Raw genomic sequence first — 22,969 nt, 5'->3', positions numbered from 1 at the left:
TGGAATCCTATACAACCAAGTTTTATTACAATAATTACTCTTTTTTCATTTATAGAAAGAAAAATAGTAAACTATTGGATGTCAAAATATGACCAACGAATAATAGGACTTAAAACTTACCGTCTATCAAAAATATATTCCTCTATTGCCTAGTTTTATTATATATTTGATCCTAAGATATGTTATTACATCGTTGTACAATCTTATTTCCATTGTGTAGATAATAAATTAACTATTAAAATGGAAAGAATAATATATTTGTTGCTAATTACCTATGCCGGTGAAGTTATGTTTTTGCTACTGTTTTTTTTGTCTATTGGTCACAAGGATTACGGCAAAAGTTACTGATCAATTTTGATCTTACTTGGTAAGAAGATTATATATTATACAGTAAGATGACATTAAATTTTGATAAGTTGAGGTTGAAGGTCAAGGTAGAAAAAAACGTTAAAAACAAATAATCGACCATAACTTTGAAACATATTCAAGTACAAAACTCAATTATATGTCTTTATGTAGGTTTAATAAACAGGCGTCATATAGGAAAAAAAATCAAATTTAGAAAAAGTGACCATATGTGGAGTCTTGCACTCTACCGATTACCCCTTCTAGTAATATCCCACTTTTCTCGTTAATTAATTAATTCTACAAATCTAGCAATTTTTAGGAATTTTAAGTACATATTACTTTGGTTTAATTCAAATATCAGCGCTTATTATTGGCATCAAGTAATATTCAATTCAGAAGCTAGGTTTTTATTTTATTTATAAAGGCATATGATGAAATCGAATCGTGTATTAGAAATTTTTCTATTATATTTATTAATCACTTTGAGATCCCAAAATGGCGTCTCCTATAGTTAAGATGCAATTGATGACGTCAGTGAAAAAGCTCCACTAATTATTCATCCTTATTTTGAAAATTCTATTGAATCAACGAGCAAGTTTATAAGTTTATAGTTTATAAACAGTAATCTTTGTCAGCAGATATGTTTGTTATCTATAATTTTGCAGCCAACGTACAGCCTGGATAATGGCCTCTATATGGGTCCTGAAGGCAATACAAGTCTTCGTCACCATGGCCTTGTTTATATCTTCGCACATTCAGAGACCCTCTGAACATTGGTATTGAAATGGGGTGTGGAGCAGACCTTGCTTTCAATACAAGCCTGTAAATAGTCATCCAGTGAGTTGTTTGGCATTACGGGAAAAGGGTGGTTACATGGTCATGTTCTATCAGGACATGAGATAATCAAGGAAGCACAAATTGACAGTATGAGCAGAGACACCATCTTGCTGTAGGACAACATTCTTCCCAGTCTTCCCCAGTAACCTGTTTGCTGATGTCGATATAATAGTTTTCCGTACGTAGGAGTTCAGTGATTGAATTATGTAATACCTAAATGTGATGCCCATATTAAAAAGTGAAGAAATAGTTATCAGACACGTAGTAAATATACTTAAAATGGTAGTTTGGGGATTATTTGACTGCAATAGGTATGAAGTGGTGATGAAACAAATGACTATTAATGAGTAAATAGAAAGCGCGGCGTTGTGAAAATTGTATTTGTTTTGAATGGCGAAAGAACAAATTTTATTAAATTTATCCATCGCTTTTAAAGCACTCAAGCTATTTGCTCAACTGATTATTAAGTAGAATGTCGCCATATTATATAAACTGCAAATCTCTGGGCAACTTAACAAAAGGAAATCCTCTTTAGAGATTATTGTATTATACAAATAGGATACACTTGATACATAATTACATTTATTTATAGTTATTCAAAATGCATTAGCGAAGGAGTTTGGGCCTTCTTAGTTAGTTCTTGTTATCATGTCATCCTCATCTACATGCCTTGCATATGCATATTAATCCTATATTATGTTAAGATGGCATTTTGTTCAGATTACTTCTTATTTTCTTTTTTTACTTACATGAATGTTGTGTCGAATCGACTCCGAGTCTGTAACCCCCCATACTAAAATCTTTTGTCAAATTTGTCAAAAAAAAAAAAAAATTGTCAACTATTTTTCTTTATTGTCATAATTTTGAAATTATCCAAAATGTTATCCTTTCCATAAAAATTTTAAATGTCAAATGAAAAAAAAAAATTCGAATTTTGTATTGTTACTTTAATAAATTGACAAATTGGTCAAATTTGGCATTTATAAAAAAAATTGAAATATTCTCTCAAAATTGTAAAAGACTTGTCAAAAAGCCTAACATCCCCTCCCCAAAGAAAAAATCGTAATAACAGTCTTATTAAATTAAGAATCTTGTTACTATCAGCTGTTTGTTATATGATTATTTTTTTTGCGGGGGGAGGGGGCGTAATGAATTTCTGCTTTAAAGAGGAAAACTGTCTACATTTTAAGTAAGCGCTTGCGCAATATTATATTTAAATAAGCATTTTAGCTTTTACTTAGACCTCCTAGCCAAAACATACACCTAAAACAATCAAACATTTCAATAAGACGAATACAAAATTATGTAAACAATCGCATACTAAATAAATCTGACAGTTTGTATTTGACAATGTCAATAGCATGATCACAGGAATCCCCACGAAAATCAGCATATCTAGTTTTAGAATATTGTTAAAAAACTTTCCGCAATCCTTACAGAGATCGTAAAAAAAATACAGTCTATCGAAATCTAGAATTGAGCTGTGCACTTTCTTGCTTCAACAACTTTCTTTTTCTAATATATATACACCAAGGTTAATAGAAATACAAGGTTAGACCTTCATGTAATTGTGCTTCCTAAAATTTTCAATTTGATGTATCGTACCAATTGCAGGGCAAGAAAAACAAATTCTGACAACATACGAAACCATGCATCTACAATGACGTCAATATTAAAAAGCGTGGTGGAAGTCAAACATCAGTCGTACATGCGTTACGCTATAACCTTGTATTTCTATTAACCTTGATACATACTACATATGTCTTTTCTTTTCAAAAATCAATTTTCTATATTAGCAAATTATATAACTAACATGATCTTCTTTTCTTTTTTTTTAATTTGCGCTTGCCTGGATTTTGACAATTTTCCTATCCCTAGTTATAATCTCTATTGAACATATTATATTCACCCAGAATATCCCTTGTACATAATTTGTCCATGTTAAAATAGAAGATTTGTCTCTTACATAATATGTGTATAGTCAATTTATTAATTGAATAATGGAGGAGAATTATAGACAAATGCAATCAGAATCTAAGATTATATTATGTTTAGTTAATACAAGTTACGAAAGGAAGCCGTTGAAGGAAAAAGGACTTATACTTAAGGATACATCATATTTTATGTAACCTTACTTTAGGAAACTTATTATAATTATATTAATAAATATATTTTGTACAATTTCTAAAATAATATGAAGGAAAATCTATCTATGTATATGTTGGGTAAACTCAAAAACAATCCTGAACAAAATTAAAGAAATGGAGAAATACGCGATTTATTTTTTACTATCATATAACAACATAGGATGGATCCGTGTATTAAATGAACCCCTTGACTCATACCAGGAACTTCAATGGAAAAAAGGTATTACTTTAGCCGCAAAAAGGGGTGGGTACACTCCAGGTAATTACTTGTCAGCGCGATATATTTAAAAATGTTTTTGTATCCTTATTTAGTGACAGATACTTTCGAATATTGAATGTTTTTAAAGTTGATAACTGTGCACATAAAGTAATTAATAGTTTTTTGTTACGTCATCATCTGTCTTCAAACTCAGGAAAAAAGGCTCACAATTACTTCATATAAAGGTTTAAATTGTTTTTTTCCCGCTCTTTTATTCATCACCAATGTATAAAAAACTAAATTCAACATTTACGCGTACTCATAAAAGAGTAACTTTCTTTTTGGACTCGGAGTAGAATTGAGAATCACTATCAGAGTAATTTTTGTCTTAGTCAGTCTCGTTTTATTCCCTTCTCTCATTCCCTTTCATTACATCTACTTGCAGCTGATCTAATGGAACGTCATGAGAGCAAAGCTACTCTCCTCTATAACATAATTCAAATTGTCAGGGTTACCATGTTGATTTTCCTTTTCTTTTTTAAAAAATGTTCAAAATCCTACCAACTAGCATTATTGCTTATATCCCTGCAACAAATCCTCAGTGAAACTCTTCTTCTTCCACTCACCAGTGACTACTTTATACCTAGATATTATCTCTTCAACAATAAAATAACAATTATAGCAGTTTGTAAGAATTAAAAAACAGGGTTCAGGTTACAAGTTACAACTACAAAAAGTCGTCTACCCTCATACCTTTTTACAACCCTAAATTCTCGTTCACAATTGGTCATTTTGACGTTCATAAATGAGCATTAACACGTATGAAACTGTTTCTAGTCTTAGTCTTGTACACTTCAGATATGGATATAATTAATATTTTGCATTGTGTATAAAATCTGTAGGATTCAGTAGAAATTTCTGAATCTCACATCGATTGTAAAGACTTGATGGATCTTTAATTGGTTGATAGAAATTGATGACTATTATTGGCGTGCCAGGACTTATTTAGGACCTCGGTCCAATCCATTCTCACTTGTCCTTTCTTAAAAAAGGTAAAATTGGTCACTCGTGACGTCATGAGGGTATTTTCCTTTTCTGGATCATTATGCTACATAATAGAATCAATAATTTAATTATGTAAAAATAATATTTTTTAATTATATATATTACTAGCAAAGGGTTATCCGGTGTTGCTCGGGCAAAGGAGGAAGCGGGAAATCACAATGACAATAGTAAAAAAATAGAAAAATATTCAGAAAATACTTCTATTTACTACATATCCTAATAATTACAATATGAATGTTTCATTGTTGTCGAGAAAGATCCTAATAATTATCATTTTCTTGTTATCAAAATAACGATGAAGTGGAAAATTGACAATATGTTGTAATTCATAGCCCCCCACCCCACAAAATATGTAACGTTAGTAGTAGTATTGATTTAAAATAATATGAATTGTGTTATCAACTTCAAATAACACCCCAATATCATTATGTATATATATATACCTAAAAATATGTCTGGATGAGAAGTCTATTTTTTATTTACGTAAAAAAAATTCCCAAATCGAAATTTACGAAGAAAATTGACGTTTGAAGAAAAAAAAAAGAGACAAAAAATGATAAATTATTCAGAAAATGACAGATATTTCAACTAAACATTATTTTTTATTTGTCATACTTGTATGAAAACGGATCTCCAGAGAAATTTATACAAACTTGATTTTATTTACTAATCCAATATTTCATTAAAAGTTCAATTTTTTTTTTTGCATCTGAACAAAAAAAACGAAATTGCAATTTCCACAGATTTATTTTTTTTACCCATAAGTTTTTTTTTGATTTTTACTAAATTGTTAAGAAAACGTAGTTATTCTAATAGTTGTATTTTAAGACGCAAATCGTTTTTTGATTTATTTGTCAACCCCCTATCTAGTCTCCTTAAGCTTCAAAAAACGGTGTTTGTGTTTTGGGTATGGTATAATCCCCTTATATGACATTCTTAAATCGGCACCCCGTCTTAGCCTGACCAAGTTTGAAAGAGGCACTCATTCAGAATTAAGTCTCCTAAGTGTAACTGTGTGGGCACACATTAAGGACACACACAAATTCTATTTTATATATACAGATAATGATAATAAAAATATTTTATTATATAATGATTACAATTCGTTAAAGAATATACATCTGTACATAATCCAGATTTCATTTTGAAAAAAATCATTCTATCTTCCTTTTGTTTTGATGTTATGCTACATACTATGAAGAAATTCTAAGAAAATGGCTGCTGTAATCCTTAGATTAATAATTATAAACATATTATGTCACTAAGGCAAAATGATGCTTTACGAAGTAATATTTTCCACATTAAGGAGATGAATCCCCCGCGTGATTATTTGTCTTTTTCCTTTTCAATATTTCCCCTCGTGTTTCTTCTTAAATAAGAAAAAGTAAGAACTTCATCCTCACAGCTTAACGCTTTATTTAACCGTCGACATGATATATACAGAAAATTAAATGATATGTTATTATTCAAAATTATTTATACATCAATATCACTCCCAGTATATGAGGGCACTTGCAGGGATTGAATAACATATCCTGGTACAAAATGTGAAGAGAGGCACAAATTATAGTGTAAGGAACACCCTTGTATTTGTTCATTTGCTAATTTCTGAAGAAAAAAAAATCTAAGCTGACAGTCATACCTTAATTGATTTCCATTTATTTTTTTAAACGACCACGTCATCAATTTTTTGTCTGTCAATATTTTATTTTTTTCTCGCGTCCATTTTGAAAAAGAAAATATAATTGTTTTTCGTAGAATTCATGGAGGATTTGTAGGAAATAAAGTTGAACAGTTTGTAATGAAAAAACTGCCTTCAAAAATTAGAAAAAAAACCATTATTGCGTGTGCTCTTTTTTTCATTATTCAATAGGTCGCCGTGGTGTTAACTTCTTCTTCGAAAGTAAACTTTCTCACCTATTTTTGGGTGTAAATGATTTAGAAAATGCATTATAAAATAAACACGAGTATATATGAATTCTAATGCATTTATAATACTTGTCCTGCACTTATGCTATTTTAAATATTAAAGGTTCTCCTCTTTTTGGTAGCAATTCATTTCTCCTCCCTAAAGTCATATAAGAAGCAGCTGATATTAACAAGAATATTACCATATGTCTCGCTCCATCTTTTTGTCGTGCTCTTTTTTTCCTTACAAATTTGTCAACTCTAGTTACAATAGAGTAATTCATGATGCTCAAAGTGCCCTTAGTGAGAAAAAAGGTTTTATTGTTGTCCATAAAATTAGGAAAATAATTGATTGTGTGGTCGTAGATTTGCCACTTGGTTTTAGCCTTAATACTGAAGTAAAATACCCTTGAGCCATTGTAGAACAATAAAAAAGGTGCAAAGAAATGAAAGGAAAGCAGGAACGGCGCCCATTTTCCGCTCAATATCCAAGGCTGCTTAATAATTCCTATTCTGATTATACTAAGAACCTTAATTTTATTATTCAAAAGTATCAACAAAATAAAAAGAACTCGTTCTAATTCCCCCTAGTCAGTGTTCTGAATGTTAATTGGGGGAATTAGAATGAGTTCTTGTTATTTTGTTGATACTTTTGAATAATAATTCCATAGTTGAGAAGAATTAGCTAACTGCTACCAACTGATTTTGGTCCTTTATCTGTTTCTTTTCGTATGAAAAGTTACAAAATACAACAAGGGTAACGGACTTGATATAGATCAGTAATTCTTTATATGCTTATTATACAGGCTAGGAGATTGACTGAAAACACTCCATTATCTTTATTGTATCCCCCCCAACCTTTCCTTACAAAAGATCAGTAAAAAGGCCCAAAATCATCTGGTAGTTCGCCAAATAAGTCAATCATACCAACTTTCATTTATTTCTTACATACTCGCAGACTATCACTGCCATTTAATTTCTTCGCCATATTTAAAATAAATTACATTTCTTTAAAATCTACATATTATTTATTCAATACTGTATTATAAATTATAATATTACTTGGCAATATTTGATTAAAAAGTAGTTATAATATTTTTTTTTCTATGAAAAAATTGCCAAAATTTATACATAGAAATAATAAAATGGCTGACATTGTATACACGATGAGGGGTATACAAGAAATTGTATTCCTGTTCTTTTGGAAAAGGAGCATAAATATTGTATAACTTAATAATTGCTTTTATTTATTAAAAAGAATAAATTATAAAATGGTCATGACGTATATAGTGAGAGAAATAATCGACAGGTGACAGCAAAATACATAGGGTATTTTTGTGTTAGTCAGGTAACGCCGTGAAAAATGAACGGCGTTCACGCTTTCTGTTCATTTTTGAAGGAATGAACGATTAACAGAAAAAAGAAAGGGAAAAAAAACATACAAAAAAAAGCAATACAGGGCAGGCTATTAGTATACTTATATTGACAAGCTTAAAATTTTACCGGAATGGTTGTCATATCGTAGGAACAGATTGTTAAAGTTATAATTTGTACACTTCAAAACACATTTGTTGTTAACTTTATTATATTTAGTAACCTTTTATCGAAAAAGAAACAGAGGAATAACCCAAAATTAGTAGTTAGCCAATTATTCTGACCAATGGAATTATAATTCCATAGTAGTTCGGAGTCTAACAAGAGCTAATTCGAAATCAATCTATCAACGTTGAATACACTAATTAGCAGAAAAGTCGACAGGTTACGATAAATCCCTATATATTTTTTATGTTGAGCTCATGTTATAATTACGTCATCAGCGCCGGAATGTTTTGTCAAGTGTGGGGGGGGGGGCACATTAACTAATATTGACAACATAGTCACACAACCTTACGATTTTATGGAACAGCGTAAGGCCAACAACGAAGTTTGAACGCCTGCAATAACCCCGCATGCGTAGGTAAGACATTGTTTGTTATTTTGGGGCTAGCCAGAAGTGTTTGGCCTCATTTAAAAACATGGTATCGATCAACAAAGTACTTTTTCCACTATCATGGAAAAGGCGTGCGTTTTGTTGCGATTCGCGCCGGACAAGACAAACTTCTTAAGCCTGGACAGATTCTTCCTGTCTGGAGAGTTCAGAAGGAACTGGAAGAATCTGGAGGTGATTATGAATCTCAACAGTAAAGCATGGTGGTCACAAAATGAGGTCAGACTACCAGAGGTATTAGGATTTCATTGTAAAAAAAAAAAAAAAAAATCCTTGATGATGAGCCATCCAAATTGGTGAGACCATTGCTAAGGATCTCAACCTTCCTGGTAGACTGATCAGAAATGAAAAACGTTGACTGGCTGTCATAATTTGTTTTTACTTTGTTGACCCAGTGTTTGTCCTCCAAGCTTAACGGACCTCAACTCCATGGACTTCTCTGAGTGAGAGGTAGATGAGTAGGTAATTATATTAAATCATATATAAATATATATCTTTCATTTGACATTGGTTATTAAATAGAAGTCGCACCCAGTGGAAACACTTAATCTAAAAAGTGGAGGCCAATTACCACTTGTTCCCTATGGTTCCTATGCTTTTAGAATTACATTGACTCTAAAATTTTATTTTGATGTAAATTAAAATTATTAATTTATTTATTATGTATTTACGAATAATATAGGGGGTGGGATTTGAACTTAGAACTTTCCCTCAGAAAACTTAACAATCCATTAGTAATTTTGAATTTAAAAAAGTTAAAAATTACATCATTTATACTCGTACAGGTGTGCACGTCTAAAACTGAACACTCCTTTAAATTTTACGGCTTGAGGGCTTGACGAGCGGTTCTCTTGTAGATGTTAAGGCAAATATCTTTCTTAACTAGCCGGTCCATGGTCCTTCTGTTGACGTTGAACTCCCTGGAGAGGCCGCTGACGGTGACCTTGCCTCTCTTGTCCTCGACAGACTTTTTTACGACAGCAACCATTTCGTCCAATCTTCGAGCCCTTGTCGATCTTTTGGTCACCTCAGGAGTCCCTTTGGCTACCACGCTGTAAAAGGTGGTGCGGCAGTTCAGAACCTTGGCAATTTCAGCGGGAGTTTTTCCACGCTCGGAAAGTTCCAAAATTGCGACTCGACGTCTCTACATGTTATCGGCTTTTGTTTCACTGTTGCTTTTTAGATTTTGCTGGAACTTTGTTTATAACTAGTCAAGACCCTTGCCTCAAAGTATAAACCGGTTTCAACTCAATAAAATCACGAATATGCGCATGGCGTAAAATTTAAAGGAGTGTTCAGTTTTAGACGCCCACACCTGTATTATATGAGCCATCTAAAAAATAATACATTATCCTCATCATAATGAAGTTATGTTCTAAACTATTCATTTAATATCTCATCTCGTTATTAAATACAGGGATACACAGTTGAGTGGTCACTATTTTGACCAAATTCAAAATTATCATGGATCACGAAATGTGTTTAGGTGTTGGTAATGATCTCCTAATTTTTTTTTTTCTGTGCCATCAAAAACCGTTACCCTCCATCCGATCAAAGTTCCAGTGTACTGGAAGTACTTCAAAATGAGGTCAAATTAAAAAAAAAATCTTAATACAATTAAGGCATAAGAAAAGAAAAAAAATATTTGATAATTTTTTTGAATTTGTTAGTGATTTTTTTGATTTTATTATGTGGTCGGTTTTGTTAGTTAAAACTCATGAAGTAACTATGTACGTCATACAAACATAGATAAATAATTATGAATTTTCTATTTATTCAGCAATTTGTATTATTAATTTTTTTCAAGAACAAGATACAAATGGGCATAAATATACATAGTTTTTAAATCTTTAAATACTCAGTAAATTAATTCAGGAAATCAGACATTTGAAAATGTTTATCAATTTTGATCTTGAGTAATTTGTAACAATTAAATTTTTGTGTCTTTTCTCTTGATCATATGTTTTCTGGGATTCACATTGTGCAAATAAATAGGGACATTTTTTAACGGGCTATTACTCAAGAAATTTAAATTTTACAGATTTTTTTTTGTAAATTGTTAATCCATCAATGTAGAAAAGGATTATTCGAAGTGTCTACAGTTGGCGACGATGACCTTCTCGAGGCAGGTACAGAAGGAGGAGCTGGCCGAGACGACGTGTGCAGGATTTACCTTGGTCAAGTACTTCACTATCGATTTCTTGATGTCGGCCAAACTATTGTGGGGCCTCGTGAAAACATGCTTCTCTAACTCCCCCTAAAAGAAGTAGTCCATTGGGTTCAAATCGAGAGAGTTAGAGAGCCAAGTCTTTGGGCACCAAAAGTTGACTTTTTCCTCCTTGAACAAGTCAAGGGTCTTCTTAATGCTTGTGATCAGGAGCGGATTCCTGTTGGAAAGTGAACCCGTTCCCTCTATTCATCCACATTATGACTTTCTCCATCAGCAACCCCCCCCCCCTCCAGTACTTGTCAACACTGAACCTCTGTTTTTGGTTGAAGAAGATAGGTGGTATAATCTTCCTGTCGGACCGGAAGACCCCCAACGTCATGACCGATACCTGAAACTTGGTTGTGTACACCATGGGAACCTTCTCCTTTTTGTCAGCTAAGAAGTGGTCGTTTTGTCTGTTGTATAACATGTTTACGGTCCACTTCTTTTCATCCCTGAAGAAAGTTACAGGAAGGCGCTAATCCGTGAGGAGGTTCAATTATTTACGACGCCTGGTAAACGTGGCTCTTCAAGTACTTGTAGTAGGTCAACTTCACGTCGGGCTTTACCGCCTTCTAGACTGTTTGCATACTGACTCCGCGGTTTCTGGCGGTTGAGGCCCGCCAGAAACGTGGGATTTATTTTCTTGTCGCTTCTTGCCCTGAGGGACTTCCGTTCGGACTGGCCAGTTAGCTTCCACTTGTTTTAGATCCTGTAAACTGGCGACTTGGGTTACCATCGCGTCTTGGCGATCGCAGGAGGCTTATGTCCCGTACAAATTATTTTAACAACGGCCAACCTTTCCCTTGCTCCAAGTTTGTTTGTTTACGTATTTGAACGGAACTTTTTGTGATTAAACTAGACACCCAACCTCACATTTCTTCTTGAAAAAATCCTGTAAAATTAAAATTTTCTAAACTACGGCGCATAAAAAATGTTCCAATTTACCTGCAAATCCGTAAATTTTTTATATTTATTGTATATTATAGATATAATAGGTAATAAATATAGAATACAATCCTCATTATCCGTTTTGTTATTATGACTTAAGACTGAGTGACTGACCTACAATATTAATTGATTAAACTACTCATGAGAAAGTCAAATATATTGACTACCATTACTATGTTAATGTATGCAACAATAAATTTCATTCAAAAATTTGCTTCATCACTACTACTAGGGGACAGCAACAGACAACTATTCGGAGGCTGTTAAATAATACAAAATTAGATAAGATTATCCTGATTAATATGTATTGTTGTAAAAAATATAGCATTCCGCTATGTTTAAAAAAAACAACCCAACAATTAACGTGTATAGGGGCTTCCGCATGGGGTAGTCTGTAGCCCTCTCCAAATTAAGTCATTTTTTCTTTTTACAAGAAAATTTAATATTTGAATTTTTTTTTCGAAAAATTTAATTTTATGTTCATAGCCGTGGATTTTTGAAATCTTTTTCCAAAAAATTTAATATTTCAAATTTATTTTTAAAAAACTTAATTTTTTGTCAATAGCTTTGGATTTTTGAAACTTTTTTACAAAAAATATACCATTTCAAATTTAATTTTTGAAATTTGTTGTGAATAACAGTGGTTTTTTGGATACATTTTCAAAAAATTGAATAAATAAGACTTCATTTTTCAAATTCTTTTAAAAAAATAATCCGAAAATCCCTAATATAATCCTGCGAACGCCTCTGGTGTTAATTCTCACAATTTGAAGCTCCCATGATGTTTTATTAGATTTGATACGAAGGAAACAAATACAAGCGCCACTTCGTATCTAGCAGAAATGATGTCAATCCTCAATATAGGTATACTGAGTCTTACAATTATGACACCTCAAGTAATACTCAGTGTAACTGTCAATTAGTTATCTATGAGCTCACGCACTTCATGCTACGATGTTTCCATCTTAAGGATTAACAAAAAATGTTAACAGCTTCGGGAAAATAAAATGAAAGCCTATTAAGGAGTCTCACGTTCGTCTAAGGTCATATTTTTTGCAGCTATATGAATATAAGTATATAGAAAACAGGAGAGTAGGCATTAAACAAATTCTTATTCTTGTATTATTTTTTTTGGTAGGGAGATCAGGGACGGTTGCAGTACTTAACGGTTTTGACTCAATTACCAAGGGCGCCCGTAGGATGATATTTTTTTTTTGAAAGGGCTTGGTTTTTATAAATTTATGAAAATAAATTTTTTTTTAAATTATTTTTTTTTGAAAAAATGTTTCAAAATATTCCTTTTTTTTGGGAAAAAAAAGGAATACAAAATCCACAAAAATTAAATTTTTTGGAAAAACATTACCAAAATCCAAGTTGCTCACAAAAAAATTAAATTTTTTCGATTTTTTTATAAATCCACAGCTTTTCACCAAAAAATTAAATTTTTAAGAAAAAAATTTAAAAAATGAAATTTTGTAGGAGAACAATTTAAAAATCCAGAACTATTCACAAAAAATTAAATTTTTGAGTAAAAAATAAACTTATTTTTTTTTAGGGGGGCTACAGCCCCTTTTCCCCCCGCGGATGCCCCTGATTACTCCTAGCTGATTTGACTTACACTACCCAAAGGTTAATATAACATTTATACTTACAAATAAATGTCTGATATTGTTTAAAGTTTATATCTTAGTAAATACTTTTTCCACAAATCACATTTGTCATTACATCCAGAAACGGTTGCAACAGATAAAATATATCAAGTTTGAAAATGAGTTCTACAAAAAATAGTCTAAATATTATTTTGGATGAATTAATAACTAGACTTTTCATTATGTTGAATAATTAAAATTATTATGGTGGATTCATATACATATATTAAATTTTTTTCCTCCAAAACATTGTTCAAATCGTTAAGGTTACTTTTTTCATTTTTTTTTGGTTTCTTTTATTTTGAAATACTTGAAGGTCATATTTTATACAACTCTACCTATTATTCAAGTATTTTTGGTATGTAAAAGAAATACATTATAACTTGGGAGAATTTGCAGAATGTTTGAGAAGAAAGTAGCTTCGCAGTCTTGACGTATCATTAAATTAGCTAATTAGCTGTGAGTTGAAGGAAATTAACAAAAGTCACACTTTGTATCATGCAAGAATATAAGCAGGAATTTTCCTTTTTTCAATCTTCAATTTTACTCTGAGTAAAGTAACTCATCACAAGGAGTTATCCCGCTAACACAAAAGTATACTGCGTATTTTGTTTTAAGCTGTCGATATATTTCCTTCTTCCGGTTATCAACTATTATTGAATATTAATTCCATAGAGAATGTTGAATAGGATTTTAAACGATCATTATCACTGAAAACATTATACCACAGAGTAATTTGAATTTTTCAAAAGAAATTCGAATTCCACTTTGTGTATAAAATTTGAGATCCTGTAAGGTTTTAATTGGATAGAGGGCGTCCGAGTAGCTATTCCTGTGCATCACAACGTTCCTTTCGGCTTACTACTACTAAAGTAGATGTAAGAGATGTAGCAACAGATCCGATAGCAAGAATCAAAAGCTCCATTTAATATTTATAAATAATACTTATTATTATTTTGAAACAGCTGTTTCATCAAATACACTCTAGCGCCTGTAAAAGAACTACATTTGGTCCTTCTTTTTGAAAAAAAAAAAAAAGTTTATGTACTTGTAGCGCCACTTTACTTTGACACTGTTACTACTATCAACTGATTTTGGTCATTTTTTCTGTTTCTTTTTGTATCAAAGAAACATTGATACAAGGAAGGCAGAGGGATGTTTGATATTCTCTTCTCAAGAATAATGATAACTTCTTTAAAAAATACTGTTGAGGTTGTCAACGCTTACGCTAAAAAAATACTTAGGATTCACAATACTATAATGATGAATAAAACATAGTTTGTCTGTCTCTTAGTCGACGCTTCATAACTCCCCCTAGTAATGCATAAGTTTGTCGTCTTCAACACTAATTTAAGATTAAGTAAGACAAAACTTCGATTTGAGACTCCCCACTTCTCGAAATGGAACGTATTGACTAAGTATAACTAAATAGATATTTATAGAAGATATATTGTTTATTTTGAGAAGGTTATTCAAACAATAGTAATAAATAAAATGATAATAATGATAAAAAATATGGCATCCAAGAACATAATAAATATATAATATGTTTAATGTTTATAAAAAATAGGCTTTAAGAAAGTTCTAAAAAAACTACAAAGAATAATAATAATATAATGATGATGAGCAGCTATTAACAAGGGGAAGCAACGAGAGTCGTTGAATCCTCTGACAATCCACTCACTCATTCGATGTGTGTATATATGTAAAATAAATAAGGAATGTATCATTTATCATCATCCAAAAAGAATAACAGCAAGCAAAAAATATCAAAATAATTTGTGGGCCGAATATATTCATATAAATAAATATCTTTCTCAAGTGAATAAGATAGAGGTTAGTCGATCCATCCTTCTTCATCCTTCTCTCCTTATAATAAGTATGTAAGTAGTCACATACAAAACAAATGGAGAGTGCAGTAATACATGAGAAGGTTTTAGTGGGGGGTCATATTCTTATAATTTTGTTATTGTTGATTGTTGTCGTTGCTGTGGATTTAATTTACTTTTCGCCATCATCTCCATCGGCATGATTGTCGTCATTAGAAGTGTCTTCCATGCTGGAGCCGGTTTGAATGGAACCTCTACCCTTGACAAGACGTGTGGTTGGGAGGCTTCCAAGTCCGCGTCTATAAACAAATTATAGGAAGTTATATTAGAGATCATTTTCTATGTATGCCTATTTTAGGACATTGTTAGACCATCTCCCGTTTTTGGGTATATATTTATCACAAACACAAATACCTTTTCTACTGGGGATAACCAAAAAACAAACTTGAGTAATGTTTGGCGGAGTACATGCCATTTTAATTTGAAAAATAGGATTCTTGCATCAAAATACGCCATTTTTAAGTCTCTTATCGTCGTAAACCAAATACGATGATGCTATGAGTCAAAACTTGTACTATATATACCTTTTAGTATTTGGTTTGCCTGTTCAAAATATTGTGCAGCCTGTTTTTAATCATTAAGAAGTGTTCAATGATTTTTAGTTAACCTGATTTATCCAAGATAATATTCCTCCTTTCGTTCATCGACACTTGATATTGCTTCACATTTTCTTTGATAAAACAAGGAAACAGCACATCATAGTCAGGACTGGATTGAGATTACTAATCTTATATATTCCGACAAATGATTGCTACTATGAGCTACATTACATATACTCCTTAGATTATTACAAACGAGATTGATAATTTTTTTGTCTGATGAACCAAATACTAAAAAATATATCATTTTTGACTCATTGTATCCTCATATGGCTTAACCCCAAAAGTTATCAACAGCGTTATATAATTGTAAATATGTATATTTTAAATATATGTTGTGTACAAGTTGCAACTTGTAAAAGCAAACTGTACAAATTACAATTTCTTCGTATTGAAAAATGCATTCTTTACTTATAATACTGGTTATTCTAATTACCATATATTAATTTTCATTTCAATGTTAAAAGTAAAGTAATATTGAACTTTATAATGCGCCACAGAATAAATATATTTCAGTAATTGTTATCCAAAATGACAGCATTAATATATCGATAATCTATAGAATATTCAATAATTGCATTAATTATTCTTCATTTAAAATTATTCATTTTTTTTTTCTTGTACAAGATATATAAAACAAGTTAAAGAGGCGCTAGCTGAGTATTATCATATTTGGGACGGTAGATACAAAAGACTCAAGAATGGTGTATTTCAACCCCTAACCTTTTCCCCCAAATTAAAATGTTCCTTGCAAAAAACGCTCTGAGATGCGTACTTCGCAAAATTGATTTTTGATTGTCCTAAGCAGATAAGGCCCTTGTACATGAAGAGGATAAAAAAATATTAACCCAAAACGGTACTATTACATTTATATAATGATGACATAATACATATTGGTAATAAATTAAAGATATTTCACGTACCCCTAGGTTGTACAAAATACAACTATGTACATTGTTATTAAGACTGTCACAAAGATAGAGAGAGAGAGAGAGAGACATCACCAACACCGAGATAGATTAGCCACCGTTGAGTATTCTTAGTAAATGTTATATATTAATTATATTATTATTAAATATGTGTTAAAAATGAGTCGATGTTTTCTTCGTACAAAAATGGAACTTTTATTATTTTACTTTTTTTTTTTTTGGTTTGTTTTGTTTCAGAGTTTAACATATGTAGAAATTAGTAATTATTATTGCGTTGACATAAACAATAGGTTTAATACAAATCCAATCATCAATTATAATATAATAGTAGTGTAGTAAATAAATTGTATATAATTACTCTTGTAAATTACTTTTTTTTTTTTTTTCATTAAAAAAAAAAAATAGTAGAAAAAGTTAGAAAATAATGGAAGAGAGTAATTTATTTCTGTATAATCATTATTTGCTGATTGTAAGTAATAAGATAATTATTATCAAAATATGTGTAATAATACGTCAACCAGGTCGGTTGCTAGAGATGGTTACTTATAGTCATGGATCATTCGTAATTATAATTATAATATATAAATATAAAAAAAGAACTAGAATTTGCTATTATTGTCATGGAGGACATTGCTATAAATGGATTCGTTATTGTTAGTGGAATTCATGGAGGAGAGTTTTGGACTCATTGAGCGAGTTGAAGATAGATCTTCAGTACTGAGTGTTAAGGGTGATGAAGAACTTGTTAGACTATCCGTTGTCATATCCGCAGCAGTTCCTCGTGTTAGTGAAAGGATGTCCCGTCGTCGTGAGTTTGTTGCTAAGCTTCTGTTTAATGGGAATAAAAAAAAAAGCGAGTGGAGATAAAAGGATGATGTGATGATACAAAAACATAAACACAACAAAATCTATGGATATTATTCAAATACACATAGATTTTGTCAAAGCAGATAGAGAGAAAAAGGCTCAAAAAGTCAAAACAAAAAACAGATAAAGCCATTAAAAAAGAAGGGTGTGAAAGTAAAGAGTCGACATAATATTTATGTATTAAAAAAAGGTTAAGAAATCAAATTTGTTCCACAACTGAGATATTAATTAAAATGATACATATGTGGGGTCCTATCAACACAAAAACAGACTCGAAGGTTTTACGAAGTATGTATAAGTTATAAAAGGAGTGTACATTTTATTTGAAAGGGGCCAAATCGTCTCATATGTCAATACAAAAGCAAGTCCTTCTATATGATTAATCAAATTATTTTGATAAATCATTCGAAGGTGACACAAATCGAAATTAACCGTAGTAAAAATTCTCGGATCAGCTATACAAAAAGATATGATACAATCTATTTGAAGGACCATATCAGTACTAAATAAAGTCTCACATATCAAGGCTTTATACTATAGCCATAAATTATAATATATAGCCAATAATTGTAAGAAATAAGTCAATGCCATATTGGATAATTTGAACACAAAGACTATAACTAAGCCAAATGTGAAATATTGGGCTGTATATGATGTAAAAATATATATGCAGCATTCCTGTTCAAGATTGTTTTTGTGTTAACTATCAACTCACATAGTTATGTAAATGGGATCAAATGAAACTAGAGAAAAGGAATTATTAGAATTATTTGTTATTATTAATAATCCGATGCTTTAAAATGCTTCAACAAAAAACTAAACGATTGTTATTATTTTTGCAATTTCGTCAAAATAAAGGAATCATAATTAATGTTAAAACAGCATATCATTGATGAAGAAATATAGAAAAAAAAAACACCAAAAACAGGAAACACTTCTTTCTACCTTAGCGCATCTTTGTTCATTGATAAAAACGAATAGTTGAGCTCATCTTCGTACTCCCTATTAAATCAATAAAATATTGTCGACAAGTTTGAAATAGTTCCACCACCGATTTTACTTAGTTATTATTATACATTATCTTATTATGATCATTACTTTTTTTAAAACCCATAAATCAAGTGATATCTAAGAAAAGCTGTGCTCTTGACACATACACAAAAAAAAGCAATAATAAGTGAATAAAAGAACAATACTGTTTCACAGCTTGTTTTTGATGGTTTATTGTATAAGATTATTATCTACTACTAAAGGATACCTTAATTTGTTCTTCAAATTCGTGATTTCTCTTTCCTTTGCCTCATTATCATGCAAAGAATCCTCAAGTTCTCTTTGTGTCTTTCTTTTTTGAGCTTTTTCACGCGACATTTCCTCCTCGGTTTCGTCTAATTGACGTTTGAGCGCTTTGAGTCTGGCATTAACCTAGAATAAAGATAGGATATGTAGTTATACCTCCAATATAAGGACTTGCTGATTCTTGAATACCTTTTCATTTTGCTCTTTGTATTGATCAGCATGTCTGCGTTCATCCTCTAACATAAGCAAGTTCTCCTTGAGTTTCTTTTCTTGTTTTCTGTTGAGTTTAGCTTGTCCCATGCGTTCAGCAGTTTCAACAGATAATTGCTCTTCCAAATTAGCAATCTTGGACTCAAGAGCGGCAATAGTAGCTTTAGCCTTAACTCTTTGAGAGGTCTCAATCTCTTGTAACTTGGCTTTCAATTCCTTGTTTTGTCGCTCGAGAAGCATTTTGGAATTCTCAAGTTTTTGAACTTGTCCTCTTTCTTGTGCCAACTCAGTTGTCATTTGCTCAATACTAGCCTGGGCTTTTTTGGCTCTCTCCATCAACATCTCGGAATTGCCTTGTTCTTCCTCGAGCTCTTCTTCCAATGCTGCAATACGTGCATCTAATCGCCGTTTTTCATCACTAAGAAGAGATCCACGAGATTCTTTTGAGTTAATCTCCTCTTGGAGTTCATCTCTCTCAGTTTCTGCGAGCCTTCTTCCTCTTTCAGCAGCGGTCAAATCTTCTTGTATTTGAATAAGTTCTGCTTCCAAGGACTTGACCTTCTTCTCTAATTCCTTGTATTGTTGAAGGGTATCACTTCGAGCTTGGTTGGATTCTTCAGCATCACGTTGAAGTTCCTTCATAGCAGCTTGGTGTTTCTTGAGTTGTTTAAGGGCATCATCCTTGAGCTTGGTATTGATTTCCATGGTAGACTCAAGATCCTTGTAATCAGCATCAAGTTTTTTCTTGGCATTGACAGCAGCAACCTTCTGTTTACGTTCTTCGTCAAGTTCAGATTCAAGGTCTCTGATATGTTTGCCCATACCCCGTCGTTTTTCCTCGCCAGCTTCTTCACGAGCCTGAATATCTCTTTCATATTGAGCCTTCAATGCTTGCATATTGACTTCTAACCTCATTTTCTGATCCTCAACGGCTTGGAACTCATCTTCTGCTTCTTCCAACTGCCTCTTAGCTTCAACAAGGGCTGCTTCTAGGTTACGCTTCGCCTTCTCTAGTTCATGCACATTCTTATCAGCATTACCCTGTGAATTGACGAGATCATCAAGTTCATTCTGGAGAAGTCTCTTTTCCCTGTCTTTATCATCAAGACGAGCAAGAGTGTCTTCAAGTTCTCTGTTAAGGTTAAGAAGTTTTGTTTCTTTCTCACGGGCATCTCTTTCCGCATTATCTCTTTCAGTAGCAATGCGATCCGTAGTGTTCTTTTCTTCCGTAAGTATCTTGTCGAAGTTTCTTTGCTTCTTTTCCAACTCCAAAACTTTTCCGCGATGAACGTCCAACTCCAATGATGCATCATCCAATTCAGCAGCCAATTTTTTCTTAGATTTATCCAGTTTTTCATTTGCTGCTTGGAGCTCATCAACCTTATGTTGAAGTTCCTCAATATCCTTGTAGTTCTTCTTTTTAGTATCCTCCAAACGAGCAATGGTTTCAGACTCTTCTTCAGCGCGCTTCTTAACATCATTTAATTGTGCTAATGTGCTTGAGAGCTGCTTTTCCAAAGATTTTTTGGCCTCTTCCTCCTCTTCTAATTGTTCGGTCATTGCATCCTTTTCATGTTCTAAGGAGCGTAATTTGGAATTAAGGGCCAATTTTTGACGAGTTTCTTCCTCCAAAAGGTAATTGGTTTCAGCAAGTTGCGTTTCCAAAGCTCCTGTGGACTTAGTGGCATGCGATGCCTTGTTTTCTGCCACATTCAATGCTGTACTTATATTTTCAAGTTCAGCAATTAACTTTGAAACTTTGTCCGTACTATCCGCGGCATTCTTTTCACTTTCTTGCAATTTCATTTGCAATTCAGCAATACTATTTTCTAATTGCTTGCGACGTCGCTCATTTTCAGCCTTGGCAGTGGATAGGGTTTTCAATTCATTGGTCATATCAGCATTATCAGCTTCAAGTTGACCTTTGGCTTTCTCCAATGAGGATTTATTCTTTTTCAATTGATCGATAACATCATTTAATTGACTTGCTTCTGCGGAATGTTTATGTCTCATGTCTGCAACAGATGTTTCGTGATTCAGAGCCTCATCTTCTAAAGATTTTTTTAGTCCAGCCAACTCCTTTTCTCGAGCAGTTCGAAGCTCTTGCTGAGCAGCAGTTGAGTCCAATGAGTCCAATAATTCATTCTTCAAAGCTTCAAGTTCCTCATTAAGTTCACGCTTTTGTTTTTCAGCCTTTACTCGAGCACCTTTTTCAGCTTCAAGATCTTCTACAACCTCAGTCAATTGAGCTTCAACTTCTCTCAATTTCTTTTGGGACTTGGCTTTGGCTGCAGCCTCCTCATCCATTTTCATCATAGCTAATGCCAACTCTTCCTCTCTTTTACCGAGCTGTAGTTGGAAATCCTCGACTTGAGCCTTCTTTTCCATGACTTGTTCCTTAACATCGTTCAACTCTGTTTCGATTTTTCGTTTGGCTCTTTCTACCTCTTGACGTTGTTGATTGTCTTTTCGAAGTTTTTCTTCTAAATCACTTATGGTAGACTCATGCTTGGCACGAAGCTTAGATAAATGCTTGGATTTCTCTTCTTCTTCTGCAAGAGTTGCAGTTACATCACTGAGTCGTTCGTCCAACATTTTCTTTTCTTTGACTCCTCTTTGGCTTAAATCATCAAATACAAGAAGTTCATCCTCGTATTTCTTGATCTTAGCTTCAGCTTGTACCTTTTCAATCTGCATTTTTTGTCTAGCAGCTTCTTCTTCTTCCAACTGTTCTTCTAAATCTTGGATGGTAAGTTGGAGACGCTTTCTATCTTCAGTCATTTTCAAGGCTTTTTCTTCTTCCTCCTCGATACGGGCTTCCATATCATGAAGAATTTCTTCCAGTTCTTGTTTCCGTGCAGCAAGTCGAGCTCGCATCTCTTCCGCTTCTGCACAAAGTTCTGTTTCAGCTTGGAGTTGTTCAGCCAATATATTTTTTTCTTCCATGGCTTGTTGATATTGACGATCCAAATCTTGGACGGACTTTTCATGCGACTCTAACTTATCCTTTATTTCTTTTAATTCTGTCTCCTTTTGAATCACCTTTTCATCGTTCTTGGTAACCTGTGCCCAAAATATCATTAATTAATTTTCAGTAAATAGAAGTTTTGTTAAATTAAATACTGACCTGCAACAATGGCTTTACTTTAGTGTACAATCTCCACCATTGCCAGTTTCTAAGTTTCAAGTAGGCAGAACAATTTCTTTGGAGGATTCGGATGGCATTTAATTGTTGAGTGCGTTTCTGGTAATTTCTATAAAAAATTAATTGTAATTAATACACCAGCATCAAATTGAATAAAATAAATATGTTCGCGTTTGATACCTTCTTGCTAAAAGACCTCTACAGTATGCTTGGAATTTAACGACAAGATCTGTTATGCGCAAATCTCTTTCTTCCTCAAGATGAGCAAGGACACCTGCTCTAAAGAAAATTTTAGACTGCCCAATTCTAAAAAGGTTTCTATCCAATTCTAAAACAGTTATCATTTTTTCACATGCCTTCTTTCCGTCCATAAACCCCTTTGGAATAGCATTAGGAGTAAGTAATTCGTATCGTTGACGGAATTCTTGGAATGGAATACGATTGGGGAAACCTTGACGACAAATACGAATTCCCTCAAGAACACCATTGCATCTAAGTTGATCCAAAACCAACCATGCATTAATTTTTCCAGCACGCTTATCATGATTAGGAATGATGCAACGGACAAAATTGGGGTTTGTGTTACGAAGGGTCACCATGAGCTTGCCAAGTTGCTCTTTGTATAACTGTGAAACTGTACGGAACATACCCTTACGTGTTCTAGCTCCAAATTGAGTATCACTCATGGCCTGTTGAGCCATGCCAACGATTTCAGCTAAAGGTGAAATACTCCA

The 22,969-nt window shown here is 32.6% G+C and overlaps 1 protein-coding gene and 1 long non-coding RNA gene across 10 annotated transcripts in view; both read right to left on the bottom strand.

Annotated features, from left to right (window-relative positions):
• Positions 1-739: 739 nt before the first annotated feature.
• LOC121120125 (uncharacterized) lies at positions 740-1,684 on the bottom strand. The gene is made up of 2 exons (XR_005864911.2): positions 1,460-1,684; positions 740-1,398 (listed from the first exon to the last, which is right to left on the bottom strand). It is a non-coding gene; the product is annotated as an uncharacterized lncRNA (long non-coding RNA).
• A 13,051-nt stretch (positions 1,685-14,735) lies between these two features.
• Positions 14,736-22,969, bottom strand: part of zip (myosin heavy chain 10) — a 46,644-nt gene continuing 38,410 nt past the window's right edge. For 5 of the 9 annotated variants that reach the window (XM_040713899.2, XM_040713900.2, XM_071889196.1 and 2 more), the window contains 6 exons: positions 22,416-22,950; positions 22,218-22,344; positions 19,070-22,153; positions 18,843-19,006; positions 18,530-18,586; positions 17,110-17,545 (listed from right to left, as the gene is read on the bottom strand). In XM_040713899.2, the coding sequence (XP_040569833.1) occupies positions 17,317-17,545; positions 18,530-18,586; positions 18,843-19,006; positions 19,070-22,153; positions 22,218-22,344; positions 22,416-22,950 (4,196 nt within the window). In that variant the 3' untranslated portion in view covers positions 17,110-17,316. Of the gene's footprint in view, positions 15,429-17,109; positions 17,546-18,529; positions 18,587-18,842; positions 19,007-19,069; positions 22,154-22,217; positions 22,345-22,415; positions 22,951-22,969 lie in introns of those variants that run through there. The other 4 variants (XM_040713902.2, XM_071889197.1, XM_040713903.2 and 1 more) reach the window with 3 other exon arrangements.

Source organism: Lepeophtheirus salmonis, chromosome 6 (assembly GCF_016086655.4).
Source record: "Lepeophtheirus salmonis chromosome 6, UVic_Lsal_1.4, whole genome shotgun sequence".
NCBI lineage: Eukaryota > Metazoa > Arthropoda > Copepoda > Siphonostomatoida > Caligidae > Lepeophtheirus > Lepeophtheirus salmonis.
The sequence above is the reverse complement of the archived record's forward strand: the minus strand, read 5'-3'. Positions and strand labels throughout refer to the sequence as shown.